Source organism: Oryx dammah, unplaced genomic scaffold, assembly GCF_014754425.2.
Source record: "Oryx dammah isolate SB20612 unplaced genomic scaffold, SCBI_Odam_1.1 HiC_scaffold_16, whole genome shotgun sequence".
In the NCBI taxonomy this organism is placed as follows: Eukaryota; Metazoa; Chordata; class Mammalia; order Artiodactyla; family Bovidae; genus Oryx; species Oryx dammah.
The window spans coordinates 14,880,924-14,902,184 of record NW_024070200.1 but is presented as its reverse complement, the minus strand read 5'-3'; the positions used below and the strand labels follow the sequence as shown (position 1 = coordinate 14,902,184).

At 39.0% G+C, this 21,261-nt stretch overlaps 1 protein-coding gene across 3 annotated transcripts; it reads left to right on the top strand.

The window, feature by feature from the left end:
- Positions 1–5,816: 5,816 nt before the first annotated feature.
- Positions 5,817–16,623, top strand: CUNH14orf28 (chromosome unknown C14orf28 homolog). Of its 3 annotated transcripts, none has more exons than XM_040256696.1 (5): positions 5,817–6,115; positions 9,761–10,285; positions 12,191–12,280; positions 13,509–13,643; positions 14,473–16,623. In XM_040256696.1, exons 2-5 carry the CDS (start codon positions 9,762–9,764, stop codon positions 14,654–14,656), a joined length of 933 nt encoding a protein of 310 aa, XP_040112630.1. In that variant the 5' UTR covers positions 5,817–6,115; position 9,761; the 3' UTR covers positions 14,657–16,623. The 3 variants fall into 3 exon arrangements, with proteins under 3 accessions (XP_040112630.1, XP_040112632.1, XP_040112631.1); XM_040256698.1 differs by lacking the exon at positions 14,473–16,623 and adding an exon at positions 14,283–14,358; XM_040256697.1 differs by lacking the exon at positions 12,191–12,280 and having other exon boundaries at positions 5,840–6,115.
- The last annotated feature ends 4,638 nt before the right edge of the window (positions 16,624–21,261 follow it).

The following is a 21,261-nucleotide window of genomic DNA, read 5'->3' as shown; positions in this document are numbered from 1 at the left end:
TGCATATTTTGGTTTAAAAACATCTCCACAGATCCTTTTACACGCCTTCCATCAGAAAAGGAAGACCAGTCCCCTCTCCTTGAATATGGCTGGTCTTAGAGACTCACTTGTAGCAAACTGTGCTCTAGAACTAACACTGGATGACTTTCAAGGTTAGGTTAGAAAAAGCACTACAGCTTCTAATTGACTCTTTCTTAGAACATTCACCCTTGGTATCCAGTCACCATGCTTTGTGAAAGTCAAGGAGTCACATGCAAAGGCCATGGGGAGGTATTCTAATCACAGACATAGCTATAGCTAAGGTTCCAGTCAATAGGTAGCACCAACAGTGAAACATGTAAGTGAAGGCGACTTCAGATGATTTCAGCCCCCAGCAGAAAAGTTATCCCAGCTAAGCCCTGCCCAAATTGCAAATTCATAAGCAAAATGTTATTTTGTATGCTCAGTCACTAAGTCATGTACAACTCTTTGCAACCCCATGGACTGTAGCCAGACAGGCTCCTCTGCCCATGGGATTCTCCAGGCAAGAATACTGGAGTGGGCTGCCATTTCCTCCTCCAGAGGATCATCCCAATCCAGAGATCAAACCTACATCTCCTGCGTTGGCAGGTGGATTCTTTACTGCTGAGCCACCTAGGAAGCCTATTAAATTTGTGGCTGATTTGTTTTGTGAGTATATGTAACTAGAACACACAGCCAGTGTGCTTGTTTTGTGAAAATTCTTAAGTAACAAAGCTGTGATATATAGTTGGATTCCACATTTGTAAATTCAATCAACCATAGATGAAAAATATTTTTTAAGTTCCAGAACGTTTCAAGAAGCAAAATATGAATTTGTTGCACACTGGCAACTATTTACAGTACATTTAAATTGTATTAGGTATTATAAGTAACCTAAATATGATTTAAAGTATGTAGGAGGATATGCATATGTTATATGAAAATCTACACCATTTTATTTAAGGAACTTGATCATGCAAGGCATGATTTGGCATTCCCAGGGGTGGAAGAGGGGCCTGGAACCAATCCCTTAAGGATATCAACAGACAATTGTATACACCTTTCCATATGTATACTATACTTAGGTTTGAAATAAAAATCATGTCATGCAAACAAGCTCAAATTTCTCATCAAATTTTTATATTTTATTGAGGTGTTTTTATAAACTCAGTATTTCATATCTCCCTAATACTGTGCCTTTTTCTTATAATTGCTGCTGCTAAGTCGCTTCTTATAATTACATAGTATTAAAGAAAAAATAATGGATTTTTTCACTACATCCAATATAGACAAGACCTAATCACCATCAGTTTACCTTTGCACACTGCCTAATTCTGATCATTTGTCATGTGTGGATGTTAAAAAAAAAGTTAAGCACTGCTACAGGAGATATCTGTCCAGCACCATTCTCTCTTCTACAATGTAGAGTATCATTTTCCTTTGAAGAACTATCTCCCTTTGGATGAATCAAGGTTGCTGAGGCCTGATTATTGTCCAGCTTTTAAAAAATGTTATTACACCTCACATTCTTCTAGAAATTTTCTTATTTTATTTAAGTTGGCAATATTTAGTCTCTATTCTTCACAAAGAATACCTACTGATATATAACTCAGTAGGGTTATATATGTATGTCCCAAGCACACTGGGACATATATATAGCTGATGGTGAACAAATATAAAATGTTTATAAAATTATCTTGGACAACTGATTTTTGTCAAAAGCACAAAAACAACACAGTGGAAAAAGAATAGCCTTAAATGCCTCCAACCATAAATAAAAGTTAACTCAAAATACATCATAGACCTAAACAGATAGCCTAAACTGTAAAACTTCTAGAAGAAAACATTGGATATAGTCTTATTGAGTTCAGGGTAGGCAAAGATGTCTTTAAAATGAAACTAAAAGCACAATTCATGAAAGAATAAATTGGACTTTACTAAAATTCAAAACTTCTGTTCTTAAAAACACACTGTTAATAAGAAAACAAAACCAAAAAAATACACTGTTAAGAGAATGAAAAGAAAAGCCACATACTGGGAGAATATCTTTCTGAAGCATATATCTGACAAAGAACTTGTATCCAGAATATATAGAGAACTCTCAAAATTCAGGAAAACAAGCCAATTTGAAAAAGATGTAACAAAAAAGATATGAAGATGGCAAATAAGCACATAAAAAGATGCTCAACATCATTAGTCATTAGGAAAATATAAATTAAAACCACAACAAGATATCAGTATACACCTATTAGAATGGTTAAAATTAAAAACCACTGACCACTGCAAGTGTCCTGGAGGATGTGAAGGAAATGAAACTCAAAGTCACTTCTGATGGGAATGTAAAATGGTTCAACCACTCTGGAAAATAACTTAGCAGTTCCTTAGAAAGTTAAACATACATCTGCCTATGATCTAACCATTCCATTTCTAGATTTTTATCCAACAAAAAAAAAAAGGGAATATATGTCCATACAAAGACTTGTACACAAATGTTCATAGCAACTTCATTGGTAATAGCCCCAAACTAGACACAACTCAAATGTCCATCAACAGATGATAAACTGCAGTGCATCCATATAATGGAATACACTTATCAATACAAAAGAATAAACTACTGTACACAAAACGACATGAATGAATATCAAGATAATGACACTGAGGAAATGAAGCCAGACTACCCCCCCACCGCCGAAAAAAAATATTATAAATACATACTTTTACATATTCATTTATGTAAAAGTTTAGAAAAGGCAAATGAATCTATAATGACAGAAAGTAAAACAGTGGTTGCTTAGGTGTGGTAGGCAGGGAGGAATAAGAGAATCACAAAAGGGTGTGAGGAAACTGGAGGATGATCGATTTATTCACTTGATTATAGTGATTTAAAAGGGGTATACATATATTAAAAATTTACCAATTTATACTCTCTAAATATGTTCCATATATTACATGTCAATTATATCTCAATAAAGCTGTCTAAAAAGACTGCAGCTCCGCTGTCCGATTTTAAAAGGAACAGAAAGGAAATCTTGGATAAAGGATTCAGTGAGGGTAGTAAATTATCCAAGTATGCCAGGAATCCATACTTCCCCTGTCTAGCCAAGCTTCAGCAGAGTTTAATGAGCCATCTCCCGAATGAGCCATCTCCCGGCTATTCTCCAGAAATGGTAACAACTGCACTATTAGATCTGTTTTTGGTAAGAGAATGAGCCAATCAGTATAAAATGAATGCTATGTCTTGTGAGAGATTGTCAATTAAACACATAATCCACACTTATAAACATTTTTAAAGGGCTTTCTCCTTGCAAGATAGCTTTAATATTGAGAGTGAACATTTTGTATGTGAATTCCAATACAGACACACTTGCTACTTCATGCATCCGCGCCTCAGTTTCTTCACCTGTAAATTGTCACAGGAAATAATAAAACCAGGTGACTAAAAAGAGCAGGTTTTTTCAGAATTATTAATTCTTTCTTTTTGGGCAGAATCTCTTTCTTCCCCTGTGCTCTGAGAGGTATCCATTTCTTCCCAACTCCACCAGCAGTAATTAATTACCTTGAGTGAGTCAAGCTTCTCTCCCAAAAGTTTCATCCTACCATTACTAGACTCCTTGAGAGAGGTCCAAAAGAAAGGTCTCTGCCATAATCAAGCTGACCGTTAAATCAGTTAAGAGGTGTCCAAGTCTCTGCCAGACTCAGCTGTGACTGGGTACCACACTGATGTGCTGGGTGGCTTTGAGCTCTGTGCATTGTGTATTCTGGAGGTTGAGCTTCACTTTCCAGACAATCATGTTTGGTTGCACTGGCAAGATGGGGAGTATCTCAACAGCATCCCCATTTCTAACTGCAGGTGGAGGTAATTTTCCAGGATGGCCTGTGTTCTCCGGAAGCAGAGTCACGTGGGCTTTGACTCTTTACCAGAGGATACAAGAACTAGGACCTAAAGAACATGAATAGTGGTTGTGTTAGCAGACTCTAGTATTAAGAGGCTCTAGTTTCAATTTCCAGCTGTCAAAATGTGTTTGGCTTTCTCAGGTCCAAAACTCAATTTTTTCATCTCTGTAATGGGGCCAAAGCTATCTAATTTTTTTGTTTTTAAGCACATCTTTATTGAAATGAAACATATATAAAAAGTGAAAAAATTGTAAGTAGTTTGGCTCAGAGGATAAAGCGTCTGCCTGCAATGCAGGAGACCCGGGGTTCAGTCCCTGGGTTGGGAAGATCTCCTGGAGAAGGAAATGGCAACCCACTCCAGTATTCTTGCCTGGAGAATCCCATGGACAGAGGAGCCTGGCGGGCTACAGTCCACGGGGTTGCAGAGTCGGACACGACTGAGCGACTTCACTTTCTTTCTTTCTTACAAAATAAAGAGAGCTATAATCAGAACAGCTATAACTAGCAACCAGATCAAAAAACAGAATATTATCCATCCTCCAGAAGGCCACTCTCTTGCCTCATTACAGGCATATCCTCCAAAGGTCAACTACCCTGACTGCACCAAAATTAACAGCACCAGTTAATTTTGCCTGCTTTTAAACTTTCTATAATGGGAGTCATACAGCCTGTGTTCTTTTGTGTATGACTTCATTCTGATTGTGAAGTTTATTTCTGCACTTGAATATAGCAGTATCTTTTTGTTTTAGTGAAGTACTCCATTTGGGGGTTATATATGTCATTAATAAATATTCCCTATATCAATATTCATATCAGTATCTATAGTCAAATTAGTTCATTATTTTGTTAAGCCCTCCTATGCTGTTTCTGATCATTTGTCTAGTGTTTCTGTAACTGAGAAAGTGAAAGTGTTATTCCCTCAGTCTTGCAGACACCCCATGGACTGTAGCCCTCCAGGCTCCTCTATCCAAGGAATTTCCCAAGCAAGAATAGTGTTTCCAAGGGATCTTCCCGACCTAGGTCTTCGAACCTAGGCCTCCTGCATTGCTGGCAGATTCTTTACCGGGTTGGCCACCAGGGAAGACTACTGAAAAAACTGTGATAAAGTCTCAGTTACCACCTCTATATTAGAGTCTACTATGATTATAGTTCAAGTATTTCTCCCTTAGGTCTATCTATTTTTGCTTTATATATATATGTCCATGTTTGCGTCCGTGCTGAGTCGTATCCGACTCTTTGTGACCCCATAGACTATAGCCCACTAGGCCCCTCTGTCCATGGACTTTTCCAGGAAGTTCAAGAATACAGGAGCGGGTTGCCATTTCCTTCTCCAGGGGATTTTCTCGACCCAGGGATTGAACCCTCATCTCCTGATGTCTCCTGCATTTGCAGGCGTATTCTTTACCATGCTACCTGGGAAGCCCTAATTTTTTTAAATGTTATTAGCGTCCATTGTAAATTACAGCAAATTGGCCAATTAATACCCTGAACACTAAAAAGAGTATTTAACACACTAACTCAATTTTCCTTAAATACATACTTAAATCAAAAGTTTGAATAACTTTAGCTTACAAAGAAAACAAAGCTTTCATTTCTTGACTTAGGAACTTGAAAAACCCAGAAGCAGAAGTAAACCAAAATCAAATAAAGTCCTAAAATGGTACAAACCCCTAAAAGCCAAGCTGGTTTACCAACAACGCTCCGCCTCCGTGCAAACCCTGCCCACTCCCGGCTGCCCCACCCACTTTCTAACACTGGAACACCGCCCCTTTCTGCGAGGTCCCGCCCCCTGCACCTGATCCTGGTACCCATTGGGTGAATCCGGATGCTGTATACACACCCTACACACGCACATTTGACAGGGTTCTCTTCGCGCGTGCGCAGCAGCGGCGTCAGGCAGCTGGAGACAAGGTCCCGGGGTTGGGGGGAGGGGGGAGGAGGTCAGGCCGAATCTTCCTCCGTAATAAGAAGCTACGCGTCCCGCGGTCCTGGCTCGGTGGGTCCGGTCGGATCGGGCCTGGGCGCTGGAGCTGCTCTGGCTCCCGCCGCGGCGGGTGCGATGGAGGCCGTACCGGAGCCCAGCGCTCACACCGGGGGAGGCCGAAACAGCCGGCGGTGCTAGTAGATGAGGCGGCGGCGGCGGCGGCGGCACGGACTCTCCATGAGCAAGCGGCGGCGGCGACGGGTGCGGCGGCACCGGCGGTCTTCGGTCCCCGGGGAGGTACGAAAAGTCGGCTTCCTGGTGGACGGAGACTGGCCGGACGCCTTCCGCGGCCCGGCCCTCTTGCCCATTACCCGCAGTCCCGGGCGCTCAGCGGGGCCACTGCTCGAATGCGGGCAGGGGATGCCCAGCGCCTTCACCGGCTCCGGGTTCTGGGATCCACCCGCAGTCTAGGGCCAGCCTTCAGTGCCGGGCCTTCCCGGGAGCTGCGGGCCGGGGCCGGGGCCGGGGTGGGCGGGGTGGGCGGGGTGGAGGTGGGAGCCCACCGCGTACCCAGCCCCGCGCTGCTTCGACCGGGACCGCGGGCCGCTTTCTCGAGTATTTGGGGGCGCTGACTCGGGAGGGGACCTTCAGGACCCCCGAACTCTTAGGGTGTCTGGTATTCAATGCTTTGGGTAAATGGTCTGGCCCTCATGACCAGCGTGTCACCCTTGGAAACGACCGCAAAAGGTGTCGTTTTTTGCTAAGGAAATAAAAGTCTAGGGAGTTTTCCTGGTTTGTTCAAACTAGGGGGCCTATTGAGGCAGGAAAATAAAGCCAGTAATTCTCCAGGACTTACAAATCACTGTCTAACGAAACAGTGTTTTTGACAGTGTGGCCAAAACTTAAAAGACAATTTTAAGTAAAGTTCTTTGCACGTTTTTTGGTCTTTTTTAGTCGCTTTTATCGTAATTTACTTTAGAACAAATCACCACGGTACTGCAGAAGCTAGAATAAGTGTCCTTTAGTTCTTTCAATCCTCTTTTATCTCCTTTTGTTTTCCCCAGAAAAAGCCTAGAGAAATCATTTTATGTGTGTATATATATTTTTAAATATATATATGTAGTTATAAAATATATGTTTAATTCTCTTAGAGTGCAACTTGCTTTCCAGAGCAGTGCTTATTTAGTCATGTCTAAAAGATAATTTGGCAAGAAATACTACAGAAATTTACAGTTCCTTTCTAATGCAATATTTAAGGATCTGAACTCAGGCTCTTAATCATATGACCTTGCTACAAAGTTCTTTAAAATGCCACAGAAATCAGTCAAACCATGAGGAACGTTATTTTCATGTTTTAAATATTTAAATACCTTGTGATTTTTTAAAAGAATATGTTCTGAAACATTTCTTCTTCATTAAGCAGAAACTGAGTTTGTGTTTCCTTGGCTGTAAATTTGCCACTCCCTCTTATTCCTAAGTGGTTGACTAGAGCCAGCATGTTAGCAACTATATATAAACATCTACACTTCAGACTAAATATAGTGTTGAATATTTTAGAGTCCACAATATCTTGCCTAAGTCAGAAATACTGTGTGTGTGTGGTAAAACTGAATTTTTAGTTTGCTGGTGTTAGAAAATAAGTTTGAACTTAATTTCCCGCACAAAACACATAGGTCTGCAGCATTGAGAGTTGGATTCATACTGTGCTTGGATGTGGCACTTGAAACTATGATCAAAATAAGACACTGACCTCAGTCACTAATTTCTGTCTTCTCCTCAGATGCTTCCCGTTTTCATGAAAATATGCTTTCATGAAAATGCAAAACATGAAACATATTGGAAAACCCTGTGATGTTTTTAGTTTAGACATTTGTTTGTTCCAAATAAAGTAAAGCAATGTTTTTCAACTCAGTTTCATTAGGACCTCATTCTTTAATTTTTTTCAATTTTGCTTTATATACATACATATCACACCAACAAGTTTATTAGAATACTGTCAGTGACTTTAAAACCAAGCTCTTAGTTATCCTCAAGGTTGGGGGGAAGATAGTTCACTTCAGTCCAGTCGCTCAGTCGTGTCTGACTCCCTGCGACCCCATGAATCGCAGCACGCCAGGCCTCCCTGTCCATCACCAACTCCCGGAGTTCACTCAGACTCACGTCCATCGAGTCCGTGATGCCATCCAGCCATCTCATCCTCGGTCGTCCCCTTCTCCTCCTGCCTCCAATCCCTCCCAGCATCAGAGTCTTTTCCAATGAGTCAACTCTTCGCATCAGGTGGCCAAAGTATTGTAGTTTCAGCTTTAGCATCAGTCCTTCCAAAGAACACCCAAGACTGATCTCCTTTAGAATGGACTGGTTGGATCTCCTGGCAGTCCAAGGGACTCTCAAGAGTCTTCTCCAACACCACAGTTCAAAGGCATCAATTCTTCAGCACTCAGCTTTCTTCACCATCCAACTCTCACATCCATACATGACCACTGGAAAAACCATAGCCTTGACTAGACAGACCTTTGTTGGCAATGTCATGTCTCTGCTTTTGAATGTGCTATCTAGGTTGGTCATAACTTTCCTTCCAGGGAGTAAGTGTCTTTTAATTTCATGGCTGCAGTCACCATCTGCAGTGATTTTGGAGCCCATAAAAATAAAGTCTGACACTGTTTCCACTGTTTCCCCATCTATTTGCCATGAAGTGATGGGACCAGATGCCATGATCTTCGTTTTCTGAATGTTGAGTTTTAAGCCAACTTTTTCACTCTCCTCTTTCACTTTCATCAAGAGGCTTTTTAGTTCCTCTTCACTTTCTACCAGAAGGGTGGGGGAAGAAGATAAGTGCCCGTTTAAATAAGGAGGACACCACATTCCCAAAACATGCAGAGAAGAATCAGGATAATAAACCAAGCTCTGAACCAGATTGTCCCAGCCTGGCCTCTGTATTTAAAATTATAGGATATCTGGCATGGTCCTTCTCAGCTGGCGCTAGTGATAAAGAACCCGCCTGCCAGTGCAGGAGATGTAAGAGACCCAGATTCGATCCCTGGGTCAGGAAGATCCCCTGAGAACGGCATCGCAACCCACTCCAGTATTCTTGCCTGGAGAATCCCATGGACAGAGGAGCCTGGCCGACTACAGTCCATAGGGTCGCACAGAGTCGGACACAACTGAAGCAACTTAGCATGCAGCATTGTCCTAAATTGCAAGTGAACATCCCCAAGTGCATAGAAATGATTTTTGTCTTAGCTGTGCTAATACGATTAAATTCTCACGATTACAGTACTCTTCATATGTTGTCTTTCAGAGCCAGTTGGCCTTTCTCTATACCCCAACTAAGAATTCCATTATATCAGTTTCATAAGTAGAACCACACATATTAACAAGAAAATGAAACACAGCTCATATTTTGGAGGAAGAGGTTTACATTAGGAATGCACTCAACCAAATTTAGACTGTGTCTTTGAATAGTTTTATTTTTATTTAGGATTTTTTCATTACAAGGTTATCCTCTGTCAGTGATAAAACCTGCAATATAACCAATCATAATTGGTTGGATGGCATTGCCGACTAAATGGACATGAGTTTGAGCAAGGTCCGGGAGTTGGTGATGGACAAGGAAGCCTGGCATGCTGCAGTCCATGGGGTTACAAAGAGTCGGACACAACTGAGCGACTGAACTGATAATTAATAAAAAGGGCCATCAAATGACTATTCTGTATTTCAAAAAAAGGTTACAACTTCTTAAATGGTCTTTCCAGAGACCATTCATATTGCTGAAAAACTGGCTCATGCCTGAATTGTTTTAAAATTTTTTTGTTCCTTTAGGAGTCTATCTAACCAAACTTAATTTAATCTTTAGATAGTTCTATTTTCATTTAAACATACAACATGCATTTAAAAGATAAAGTCACAAATTTACAAGTACTATCTTAAACCTTTAAAATGCAGGATGAAGACACTGTTTGAAGAGATCAAAGCATCAATTAAAAATAACTATAACCAAGATCGCTCATTTTGGAGGCCTGTTCTTCCTTGGGGAGGTGTTTTTACGATCAAAGCTGGCCGCAAAGCAGTCTCCTGTACACCACTCTATGTTGAAATAAGACTGAAAAATACCTGCACCATAGATGGATTCTTGATGTTACTCTATGTCATTCTCAATGAAAATGAAAATTTCCCCCGGGAACTCTCTCTTCATTTAGGTAGAGAGTTTGTAGACTGTTTTCTTTATTTAATGGACACCTACAGTTTTACAACAGTGAAGCTACTTTGGATTTGGGACAAAATGGAAAAACAGCAATACAAGTCTGAAGTTCATAAAGCTTCATTAATAATTGATTTGTTTGGGAATGAACATGATAATTTTACAAAAAATCTCGAAAATCTCATGTCAACCATACAAGAGAGTTACTGTTCCAACTGGCGATGCCCCACTCGAGTGCAGGAAGATCAGCAACGCACAATTAATATAAAGTAAGTTGCTCTAAAGTCTGTTTTGTCACTTTTAGCAAAAGTAGTATGGATAATGCATGATATGGATAGATAGGAAAACAGGTAGATAGATAGATATAGTCAAAGTACTTAATGTACAGACCCTGTGTGCAACAACTTATATATAAAGAAGCCAGGCAAATGCAAGACTTCAGTGGGTTCATGATAAAAAAAATATTACTCTTCTATTATGTCTAAACATGTCAGGATTTACAAAACCAATGGATAACTATTTCACTTGCAAAATAATGACCTACTCAGTATGCACAATGTTTTCCTCTAACTCAGAAATTACTAATATGGCTAGGAAGATAATTCCTTGTGTCGCAGATTTAGCCTCTCCAGCCACACTTAGTACTATATTGAAATGTTTCCCTCTCTGAATAGAGCCCTGTCAGGTAGGCTCGTTCTACATGAACAGGAAGATTGAAAGTACTCCATGTCATGGCCAGGGCATACTTAGAGACAGAAATCTCAAACTTGGGAGTATTCATACCTGAAAAGGATACAGATGTAAGGAAATTTTTTATTGGCTAGAAAGGTACTGATAGCTGCTGAGGGGAGAAAAGGAAGGCCTTCAAGCTGGTAAAATGACAGGAAGGCCAAACTGGCAAGCCCTAGTGGAGTATTGGGCAACATTAAAGCCCCAAGGGCGCATGAGCTGGAAAAGGGATAATTGCCAGTGTGGAGGTTGCGGGGGGCAGTGGAAACAGGACAGAAAAACAGATCCAAACACATTTTTGTCAGAAAGCATCCTTGGCCCTGTGGTCCAGGAAAAAAACTGCCTAACAGATTGTTCCCTTGTGAGATTGTACGTCACATACCCAAACTTATTATATTCCTGTTTTCTGTATAGCATATTTAGTTTAATATTATAGCATTATACTTAGGATAATGGGAAAGCAGAAGATCTGTTATTCTTTATAGAGGCTACCAATTAATGTTTCTCTTGTTCTGAAATACACTTGGGCCATTTTGCTGTTTTGCTGATAGGATGATGTTGATTTTGAAACTTCCATCAGGGAAAAAGTTGTTACTGTTAAATCATAATGGACTTTTAAAAAGTGCTTCAGAAATTTGTCTTTTTAAAAAAAAAACACTTACATATGTTTTGAAACTATAATGAAGTATTTACAGCTCTATATTAATACTAGCATTTTGTGCCTCTCTTAATAAATAGTTTTTATTATACTCTATATAACTTTATAGGCTTTTGCCTATTTTCTAATCCTGTCATAAACAACCTCTGAAGTATGTAGGAAAAGTTTTTTTTTTAACAAATCAGGAAACTGAGGCCAAGAGTGGCTCTCACTAACATTGAGTCAGGTAACTAATCAGGTGCTCTCCTAATTCTGGATCCTGCTTTCTTACATCAGGACCAGGATCCACTCTATTTAATCCTATCAGAAATTTTTAAAGTAACAACTGTGTGTCTCAGGATCAGTTTACAGACATATTTAATGTTTCTTAGAAAGTTTCATGCATTAATGTTTATTAAGTTCAACTGGTTTCTATACTATCTATAAGAAATGCAAAGATGAATAACAGAGGTTATACTTTTATATGTGCTTTACAAATAATGGATGACTTGTCAAATTTGTTATCCACATAATATCTTTGGGCTTCCCTGGTGGCTCAGCGGTAAAAAATTCACCTGCTGAGCAGGAGACATGGGTTCAATCCCTGGGACAGGAAGATCCCCTGGAGAAGAAAGTATCTACCCACTCCAGTATTCTTGCCTGGAAAACCCCGTGGACAGAGGAGCCTGGCAGGCTGCAGTCCATGGGGTTACAAAGAGTCAGACACGACTTTGCAACTGAGCAACATTAATATAATTACATGTAAAATGCTGAAGCATTTCTTACATGCGTTTTGCAATTGTTATAGTCCTCCCCAAGAAATTCCACATGGAAACTTGATACGACTGGCTGTGGATGAGTTATTCTGTTCCAGGATTGAACTGTGTGAAGAGCATGGGTGAGTATATGATAGACACTTAAGATGAAAGTATTTCTGTGTTTCTTATAAAGAAACCTGGATTGGTACGCTCGTTATGAAACTGCAACTCACAAGTATTTAGGAAGCCTTATATTTTTGGAATCTTGACACCTTCTAGTTTACTATACCATTTTATGCTGTGCTGCAGTTGCTTGATGAATACAAAGCAAATGCCTTTTTTTCCCCCACTGCTGAGTAGGTACAATAAAAGCTTGCTTAAGCGGAACCCAGCTAATCTGGACCCTCAATTAACTGGATTTTTTTCCTGTACTCCTCATTTATGTTTAGTTCAGTCGCTCAGTCGTGTCCGACTCTTTGCAACCCCATGGACTGCAGCACACCAGGCCTTCCTGTCCATCACCAACTCCTGGAGTTTACTCAGACTCATGTCCATTGAGTCAGTGAGAAAGCAGTAAATGACAACCAAAAAGTTTAACCTAGTTAAAGAAAAGAAAAAGGAAATCCAAAGGGGCAGAACATATTCACCCCAGCCTCTTAAATTTTTATATCTACAGTATTGTACAAGGAGAATTAATATTTAGAAGGATGATCTTACACCTAATTAATCACAAAAGAAGGAAAGAATAAAATACCTTCAGTTAATTGTACTTAAGTCCAGAAAGTGAACTAGGTGTATTTTTGCAACAAATATTGAAACAAAATGGTTTTCAGATAACTTAGTTTTGTCAGTATTTGTCCACCAAAATACTGTCCCCTGAGCATTCCGGTTAATTGAGATTATTTTAATTCATATGCTTAATACCTGGTGCTACTTGGAAAAGAGAATCTGCTGCATCGTAATGGCAAAAGGAACCAATCAGGGAATTTTATTTAGTCTAAAGAAGACTGTAAGAATCATCTTATTGCCTCTCTGCCATTATTCTCATTTGAAACCAGCCTAAAGAAAGAAAACCTTTTTTCTGAATAAAAACTTTTCTGTCAGTTCAAAAGACTACATGCTTTTATAAGCTGAGATAAACATAGTTAGCTTTTCTTGGAGTTTTAAAAATGTCATTTTCTTATATATAGACTCAGCTTATAAACTCTGAGACTTAGGTATATACAGTATTAATACAGTCATACAATTTTCCCATACCTAAAATAGATAATATGCTTATTATGAAATTAAGTGATAAAGACAACTCAGAGTGATAAAAGGCAGCTTTGTCTCAAGTGTAATAAAGTTCATGCCTATTTTCAATTTTAGGTGTGGTGGCTTAAGAGAATTTTCCCAAAGAGTGTTCTGCCACGGGGCACCCCCTTTTGTTGTCTTAAATATGCAGCATTGGAAATCTGAAGATCTCGCATATGTCCCCTATTACTTGGATTTATCTGATCACAAGTAGGTGCTTTTTGTTTGTTTTACATGACAAAAGAATTTTATTTATATTTTTCTACTATTCTATCATGATTTTGACGAGTCCTTAAGGAAATACATATTGTTAAAAAAAAAATCAAAGGTATCTCTAAATTTATGTATCCTAAATAAGATCAGAATATACTACAGGGAGTCAGTTGCTGACAGTGTACATAGTGGTTAGGTGCTTAGACTATAGGATAGACTGAACTGGGTTCCAATCCCAGCCCTACCTTTCAAGTGATGTGATGCTGATCCAGGAGCAACCTGTTTACACATCAGTCTTCTTATCTATAGAACAGAGGTAACAGTGTCTAAAGTGTTTAGGATAGTACCTAAGACTTAGGAAACAGTAAATACTGGCTGGCCATTACTTTATTTCAGGCCAAAGTAGTGTATAGTATGAGGTCATTTAAACATAAAATATTACTAAATCCAAATTAAGATATAAGGGGTTCTTTTAATTTTTTGCCTTTAAACATTTTCTTGTGTTTTCTCTTATATAATAGAACCATGCAGTTCATGAGTTAATCTATTAAAATAATGCCCTTAAAAATGTATCATTTTTTAAATTCTTAAACATCATGCTCCAAATTACCAATTATAGTACATTTTTTTTAACAGATGAATGTCTTTTTTCAGATAACAGAATGCAAATAATCTTATTCCTTAGTTAAGAATGTAAGGGTTACATTCTTAACGGTCGCGAAGAGTCAGACACGACTGAGCGACTGAACTGAAGAATGTAAGGAATGTTTTCTTGTAAGAACAAAGTACTGTGATTTTCTGCCACACTTTGTCATTTAATTTGCAGGTATTTGTTGGAAGGTGCCACATTGTTTAACAAAGAGGAACATCATTATTCTGCAGCCTTTCAAATTGATGGACATTGGATGCACTATGATGGCCTCAGAAATGTGAATTTAATTTTGTTAAATAAACCCCCAGAGTTTCTCCTCTTGTCATCATTAGTTTATATTCGAGCAACAGAGAAATAAATATAGACTGATGCTAAATTACATTGTTTTCCCTCCTGCCCATGCTCCCCCAGATGAAGGGCTTTTGTTTTGTATATACTTGGTATCCAAGGAAATAGTTCAACTATATTAGTTTCAGAGGTGTATTTTCTAGTGTTTAGCCCCAGGTAAATGTTTTATATAGAGAATCTATGCAAAAATGTTTGTATTTCTTTTTTCTTAATCCCAGGTTATTTTTATACAAGCATATTTTATGTTGAAATAAAATATATCTTGTAGCATTTGTATTTTTTATTTATATGTATCTCAAAGTTTTTTTTACAATTCTGTTTTTGAATCTGAGAAAATACTTCATCATTTGAATTCTCAATTTTTCCTTTTGGATATCCAAATAAAACCTGGGTATAAATAAGTTATCAGTTTATATAAATTTAACAGTTCAAAATACCTGGCTGTATTTATTTGCCCTACCTCATTATAATCCAAAGTGCACTACTGGATCTAGTTTGGATTTGAATGTACAACTTAGAGATGGTTTAGTCTATTTTACCTGACTTGCCTAATGTCCCTGCAGCAATTTTTTAAAAATACTTTGGTAAGAATGTTTCTCTGGACTTGAATTATTTCTTTATAATGGCAAATAACTTTACTTGCTAAAGTATTAAAAACCTAGCAGTGGATTTTAAGTGTTAACTAAGCTCCAAGCTTAATTAAGCTTATTTTTACTCAAATAAATTATATAACTAATGTTTAAATGTAATAGAGGTTCTCTAATAAAAATTTATTTTGCAGATAAGACAGCTATAAAAAGTGTCAGGCAAACTGTATGTTTACTAATGTTGAATGAACAATGGAAATGTACTTTAAACATGTACTTAAAAGAAACTGGGTGCCTGAGAATACAGTTGACTCTTGAACAACTCGGGGGCTAGGGCCCTGATCCCCCAAACAGCCAAAATTGCCCCATGTAACTTTACAGTTGTCCCTCCATACCTGTGGTTCCACATCCTTGGATTCAGACAACTTTGGATCATGTAGTACCACAGTATATGTTTACTCAAAAAAATACCTGTATAAGTGGACCCACACAGTTCAAACCCATGTTGTTCAAAGGTCAGTTGTCTTTCTCTTCCTAGTAAGTCACATTGGCAGAGAGGAAAAAATACTTAGGTTTTGGGGGTAACATCTGTGTGCTGCCTTAATAATAGTAAATTGATACCATGAAACTTTCTTTGATTTGCAGTATAAATTACGGAAAGTGTGTAGTTATCAGAATGTTATGTTTCTTTTCAAAGACCTAGGATCTCTCTTCCTTTTGAAATTTAAAGGAAAAGTAATAAGTAATGTTCTCAAGGGAAAATACTTTTTGAAATCTATCATCATTTATTTTAGTGTTTCCAGTGTGGCTGTCCCTAGGTTTGGGGTTGAGATTGAGTGCAATATATTTGGAGATTTCTACACAGCATCACAATTCACTGCCATTTACCAAATTGCTAAGGTTTAATTCAGTAAATTAAGTCTTACACTGCATTGGTGCCATGTTAAGAAAACTTACTGAAGAACAGATAAATATAAGTGCAACGTTGATGAGTATGCCTTTTTATCATGTAAAAAAGAAATATTCATAGTATTTGCTCAAAGTAATGATCTATTTTATTTTTTTTTAACTGACCCCAGAGTTTATTTAAATAGTTTCTGCACGTATTTAAATAGGGTTTGATTTATAGTATACTTTTCTGGGGACACCTTACTGCATGAATCAAAGTATACAGAAACACAAATATTAGCATATACATAAATGATATCATTAACAAAATTATTCCTGATGCAGATTTATTCTTTTATGAATTGCACTTTATTTGGAATAATTCTAGCTTATCACAAAACAGTGACATACCTACCTCACAGGGTTGTTGTGAGGAATGAAATGTTTGTTAACATCTTGACTACCTTGAACATGCTAATAAAAAAATCATTTTTTCTACCTCTTTCATGTACAGGCAAGTTTCCTAGATTCTCTCTTACTAATGAACTTTTCAGATCTTTTTAAAAATTATTTTAGCAGTAATTCATGTCAGTAATGGAATTAATGTGTAGGGAAATTTAAGTATGCCTTCTGGACCCCAGATGATTAGGATTTAAGGATAATAGGTATTTGATTGTTATGGTGGTAATTGAAGACATTATTCCTCCAAATAGTGACTAGGAGAGGGGTGAAAAAGTATGAAGTAAACAAGATTATCAAAAAATTTGAAGGTGAGAGTATGGAAAAAATTTTATAGCCTTAAACACTATTAGAGAAATTGGAATGCTGAGGGGGACAAAAGGTATGAGGGAATAATCAAAATATGTTTTTAATCAGAATGTCACAAACCACAACTACACCTAGGGTAGAGCAGAAGTTATTTTAAAACCCTAGTTCCATCAAAGGGGGATAAAGAACAAAGCAAATTTAAGGGGAAATCTCCAACATATGGGCTTCCCTGGTGGCCCAGACGGTAAAGAGTCTACCTGCAACGCAGGAGACCCAGGTTGGATCCCTGGGTTGGGAGGATCCCCTGGAGAAGGGAATGGCTACCCACTCCAGTATTCTTGCCTGGAGAATTCCATGGACAGAGGAGCATAGAGTTGGACATGACTGAGTGAGTGACTTTCACTTTCTCCAACATATAAATAGAAATCTCCAACTTCTCTTCAAAGAAACTTTACCCTCCACCCAAAACTTAGATTTATCCTTCAAAGTAGCTTTCCATTACTAATTATTAGGGTTGATTTAACCTAGATTGTCACTGGATCCGATCCCATCAAAGAGGAGGAGAAAGATCATCACCACAAGCATGAATCCTAGGTTCTATTTTTTTATTGGTGGCTCAGTGGGTAGAGTGTCTGCCTCCAATGTGGGAGACCCGGGTTCAATACCTGAGTTGGGAAGATCCCCTGGAGAAGGAAATGGCAACCCGCTCCAGTACTCTTGCCTGGAAAATCCCACGGACTGAGAAGCCTGGTTGGCTACTATCCGTGGGGTCGCAAAGAGTCAGACACAACTGAGCGACATCAAAAAAAAAAAAAATTTTATTCTTGGAGTATGAACAAACAGCTAAGCTATATAAACAGATGACTACTTTGACACATAAAATGCTGTATTTGTTGAGCATATCAACAGTTTAATGATTAAATGATTCAATAATAGTTATTTGACAATAATTGTAATGCACTATAAGTAAGCAGGAAAGGTAAACAGTTCAATGTAAAAACGATAGCAATTACCACTACTAAACGACAGCCTAAGCAAACATCTATATTACCATCTTCCTTTGTTAATCAAAAGCTAAAATCACATAGGTTTTGAAGTTCACCTTGACAACTTGATGCCTTACTAACAGTTTCTACCCACCCAACTGGCCCAGGGTTCACCATCTGCTCAACTGGACAGCTCTTAACTTCAAATTTAATTCAATCTGAGGGAAAGCAGCCTTTTACTTTATCTCTGGGAAGCTGAGAAAGTTGGTGGGGAGCTAGGTGATTTCTTCATATGCTGTTATCTACTTGAGGATATATCTTAGATTATTTACCCTCAAAGAGCCACCACTTCCATAGTCCACCCATTGTTTTCACAGTGAGGTATATAAGGTATCAAAAGGAGTACCAGTGAAAATGAAAAAGTGAGCTGCTCTGGTAAGGCCCTCAAAAACGACAACGTTTGGAAAACCAGCAGCATGATAAAATTAGAAACCTGCTGTTGGTATGCTTAGCTATATTTTTATTACTTGCCTATTTTCCTTTTGAATTTTGTAAAGTCTGATTTCTAAGATGATTATAAAAATAATACATAGATCAGTAAGAAATCAGTAACCCTCAAAAAAAGGCTAAGGAAGAAAATGATCATCCATGATATCTCCACCCAATGGTTTACACTGGTAAAGATGTTTTGAAAAATCCAGCATGGCTCCATAGTACTGAAGAGAACCAAGGAGTTCGGGCTTTGAAGAAAGAAATGTATATTCCTGGGAGCCAGCATGAGGGTGATAGAAATAATTGGCACAACAAAACGCCTACAGGAAAGTGAGTCTCTGAAGAAAACTGCAGTCACCACCTATTCAGACATCTCTTTCTACCTGAAAACTTGCCTTCAGATGCTTTTTTCTCAAATCTTCAAGAACTCATTATTCTATTTTAAGAAGGATATCATTCCTTTATGTTTCTCTATCAACATCTCAAGACTAGTATCCAGGTTCCAGAGCTGGAAAGCAACACTCTGATGGTATAAACTGTTCCCAGATACAGCCCAATAGATTTTTCTATGTATCCCTGTTAACCTAACAGAGGAGTGTAACAACAGCTCTGAGGTCTTTGAAACAGTCCTTTCCCCACCTGCTGCCTAGCATCCCTGGAGGAGGTTTGGAGGAAGGAGACTCCAGGTTGGCCAACTTGTGATTTCAAAGGCAGTTGTAAGGTCCTCTTGAAACCACACAATTCAGATTGGGACTTGAACCCACTGCCTTTTAATTGAGATCATACATCTGGTCTCAGGACCTAATGAAGCTCAAGTTCTTTATGCATCATCACAGAAAGAATTCAGTGAGACAAAAAGTAATAGCTGTAAGAAGTGGATTTATTTAGACAGATATACATGCCATAGAATGTCATCCATCTCAAAGACAAGAACAGCCTTGGGAGAAACACACTCCACAGATAGTGTTGGCCATCTCAGAAGGCAAGAGGCCCTGAAATATGAGGGAGGTAGTTTTTATGGGCTGGGTAATTTCATAGACTGGGCTTCCCCACGGGCTCAGCAGTAAAGTATCCTCCTGCAGTGCAGGAGACGAGGGTTCAGTCCCTAGGTAGGGAAGATCCCTGAAGAAGGAAATGCCAACCGACTCCAGTAATCTTGCCTGAGAAATCCCATGGACAGCAGAGCCTGGTACGCTACAACCCATAGGGTCACAAAGAGTTGGACACAACTGAGCAACCGAACACAAACACAGTTTCATAGGCTAATGAACAGGAGGATTATTCCAACTACTTTGAAGAAGGGGCGGAGATTTCCAGGAATTGGGCAATTACCAACTTTTTGACTTCTTATGATCAGCCTCAGAACTGTCATGGTACCTGTGGGTGTGTAATTTAGCATGCTGACACATTACAGTGAGCATATAGTAAGGCTCAAGGTCTGAAGCTGAATCTTCTGCCATCTTGGACCTAGTTGGTTCTAACCAGTTTTTGTTGTGTCCTCAAAAGCTATGTCATTCTTTTAAAGGTTATGCCCTGTCCCCTTCCTGTTTCATTATCACTTTTACATCTAACTTTAAAGCCTAAACATTTTTAATTTCCGTTCAGTTCAGTCGCTCAGTCGTGTCCGACTCTGCGACCCCATGAATCGCAGCATGCCAGGCCTCCCTGTCCACCACCAACTCCCGGAGTTCACTCAAACTCATGTCCATCAAGCCGGTGATGCCACCCAGCCATCTCATCCTCTGTCATCCCCTTCTCCTCCTGCCCCCACTCCCTCCCAGCATTAGGGTCTTTTCCAATGAGTCAACTCTTCGCATCAGGTGGCTGAAGTATTGGAATTTCAGCTTTAGCATCAGTCCTTCCAATGAACACCCAGGACTGATCTCCTTTAGGATGGACTGGTCGGACCTCCTTGCAGTCCAAGGGACTCTCAAGAGTCTTCTCCAACACCACAGTTCAAAAGCATCAATTCTTCGGCGCTCAGCTTTCTTCACAGTCCAACTCTCACATCCATACATGACCACTGGAAAAACCATAGCCTTGACTAGATGGAACTTTGCTGGCAAAGTAATGTCTCTGCTTTTTAATATGCTGTCTAGGTTGGTCATAACTTAGATGCAAGATAACTAATTTCATGGCTGCAATCACCATCTGCAGTGATTTTGGAGCCCCAAAAATAAAGTCTGTCACTGTTTCCATCTGTTTCCCCTGAAGTGATGGGACCGGATGCCATGATCTTCGTTTTCTGAATGTTGAGCTTTAAGCCAACTTTTTCACTCTCCTCTTTCACTTTCATCAAGAGGCTTTTTAGTTCCTCTTTACTTTCTGCCATAAGGGTGGTGTAATCTGCATATTTGAGGTTATTGATATTTCTCCTGGCTATCTTGATTCCAGCTTGTGCTTCTTCCACCCCAGCGTTTCTCATGATGTACTCTGCACAGAAGTTAAATAAGCAGGGTGACAATATACAGCCTTGACGTGCTCCTTTTCTTATTTGGAACCAGTCTGTTTAGGAAGGTATAAATCCTAAAATTAAAGATAAATGTCAAACACCATCAAATTTTAAAAGAAATTTGTTGTAGCTTAAGTTATCCACAAGAATTAGTAATATCAAATATTTTCTAATTCTCATTGGAGGGAAGATAACTTGAGAAAAAAGTGAGATGGCCATTGCAACCAGTTCTCTTTAACATTTCTGGACTTGTGGAAGGACAGGATTGGTGATTCCAAACTCTTGCCATTTTCTTCGCCAACACTAGGTGGCAGAAGCTCCTCCATACAGTGTAAAGGACCCAGACACTCATTGCTGAACTTGTGGCCTTTATCATTTGGGTGAATTTTCCTTCAGTACTGTGACACTATGAGCACTCATAGCTTGGGGATAACGCAGAGTG

Bases quoted from the DNA above. Each gene is read 5' to 3' on its own strand.
- CUNH14orf28 (XM_040256696.1), top strand. From the start codon at position 9,762: ATGAAGACACTGTTTGAAGAGATCAAAGCATCAATTAAAAATAACTAT. The intron at 10,286-12,190 runs GTAAGTTGCTCT...CAATTGTTATAG, and splicing joins CAACGCACAATTAATATAAA to TCCTCCCCAAGAAATTCCAC. The intron at 12,281-13,508 runs GTGAGTATATGA...TTTCAATTTTAG, and splicing joins GAACTGTGTGAAGAGCATGG to GTGTGGTGGCTTAAGAGAAT.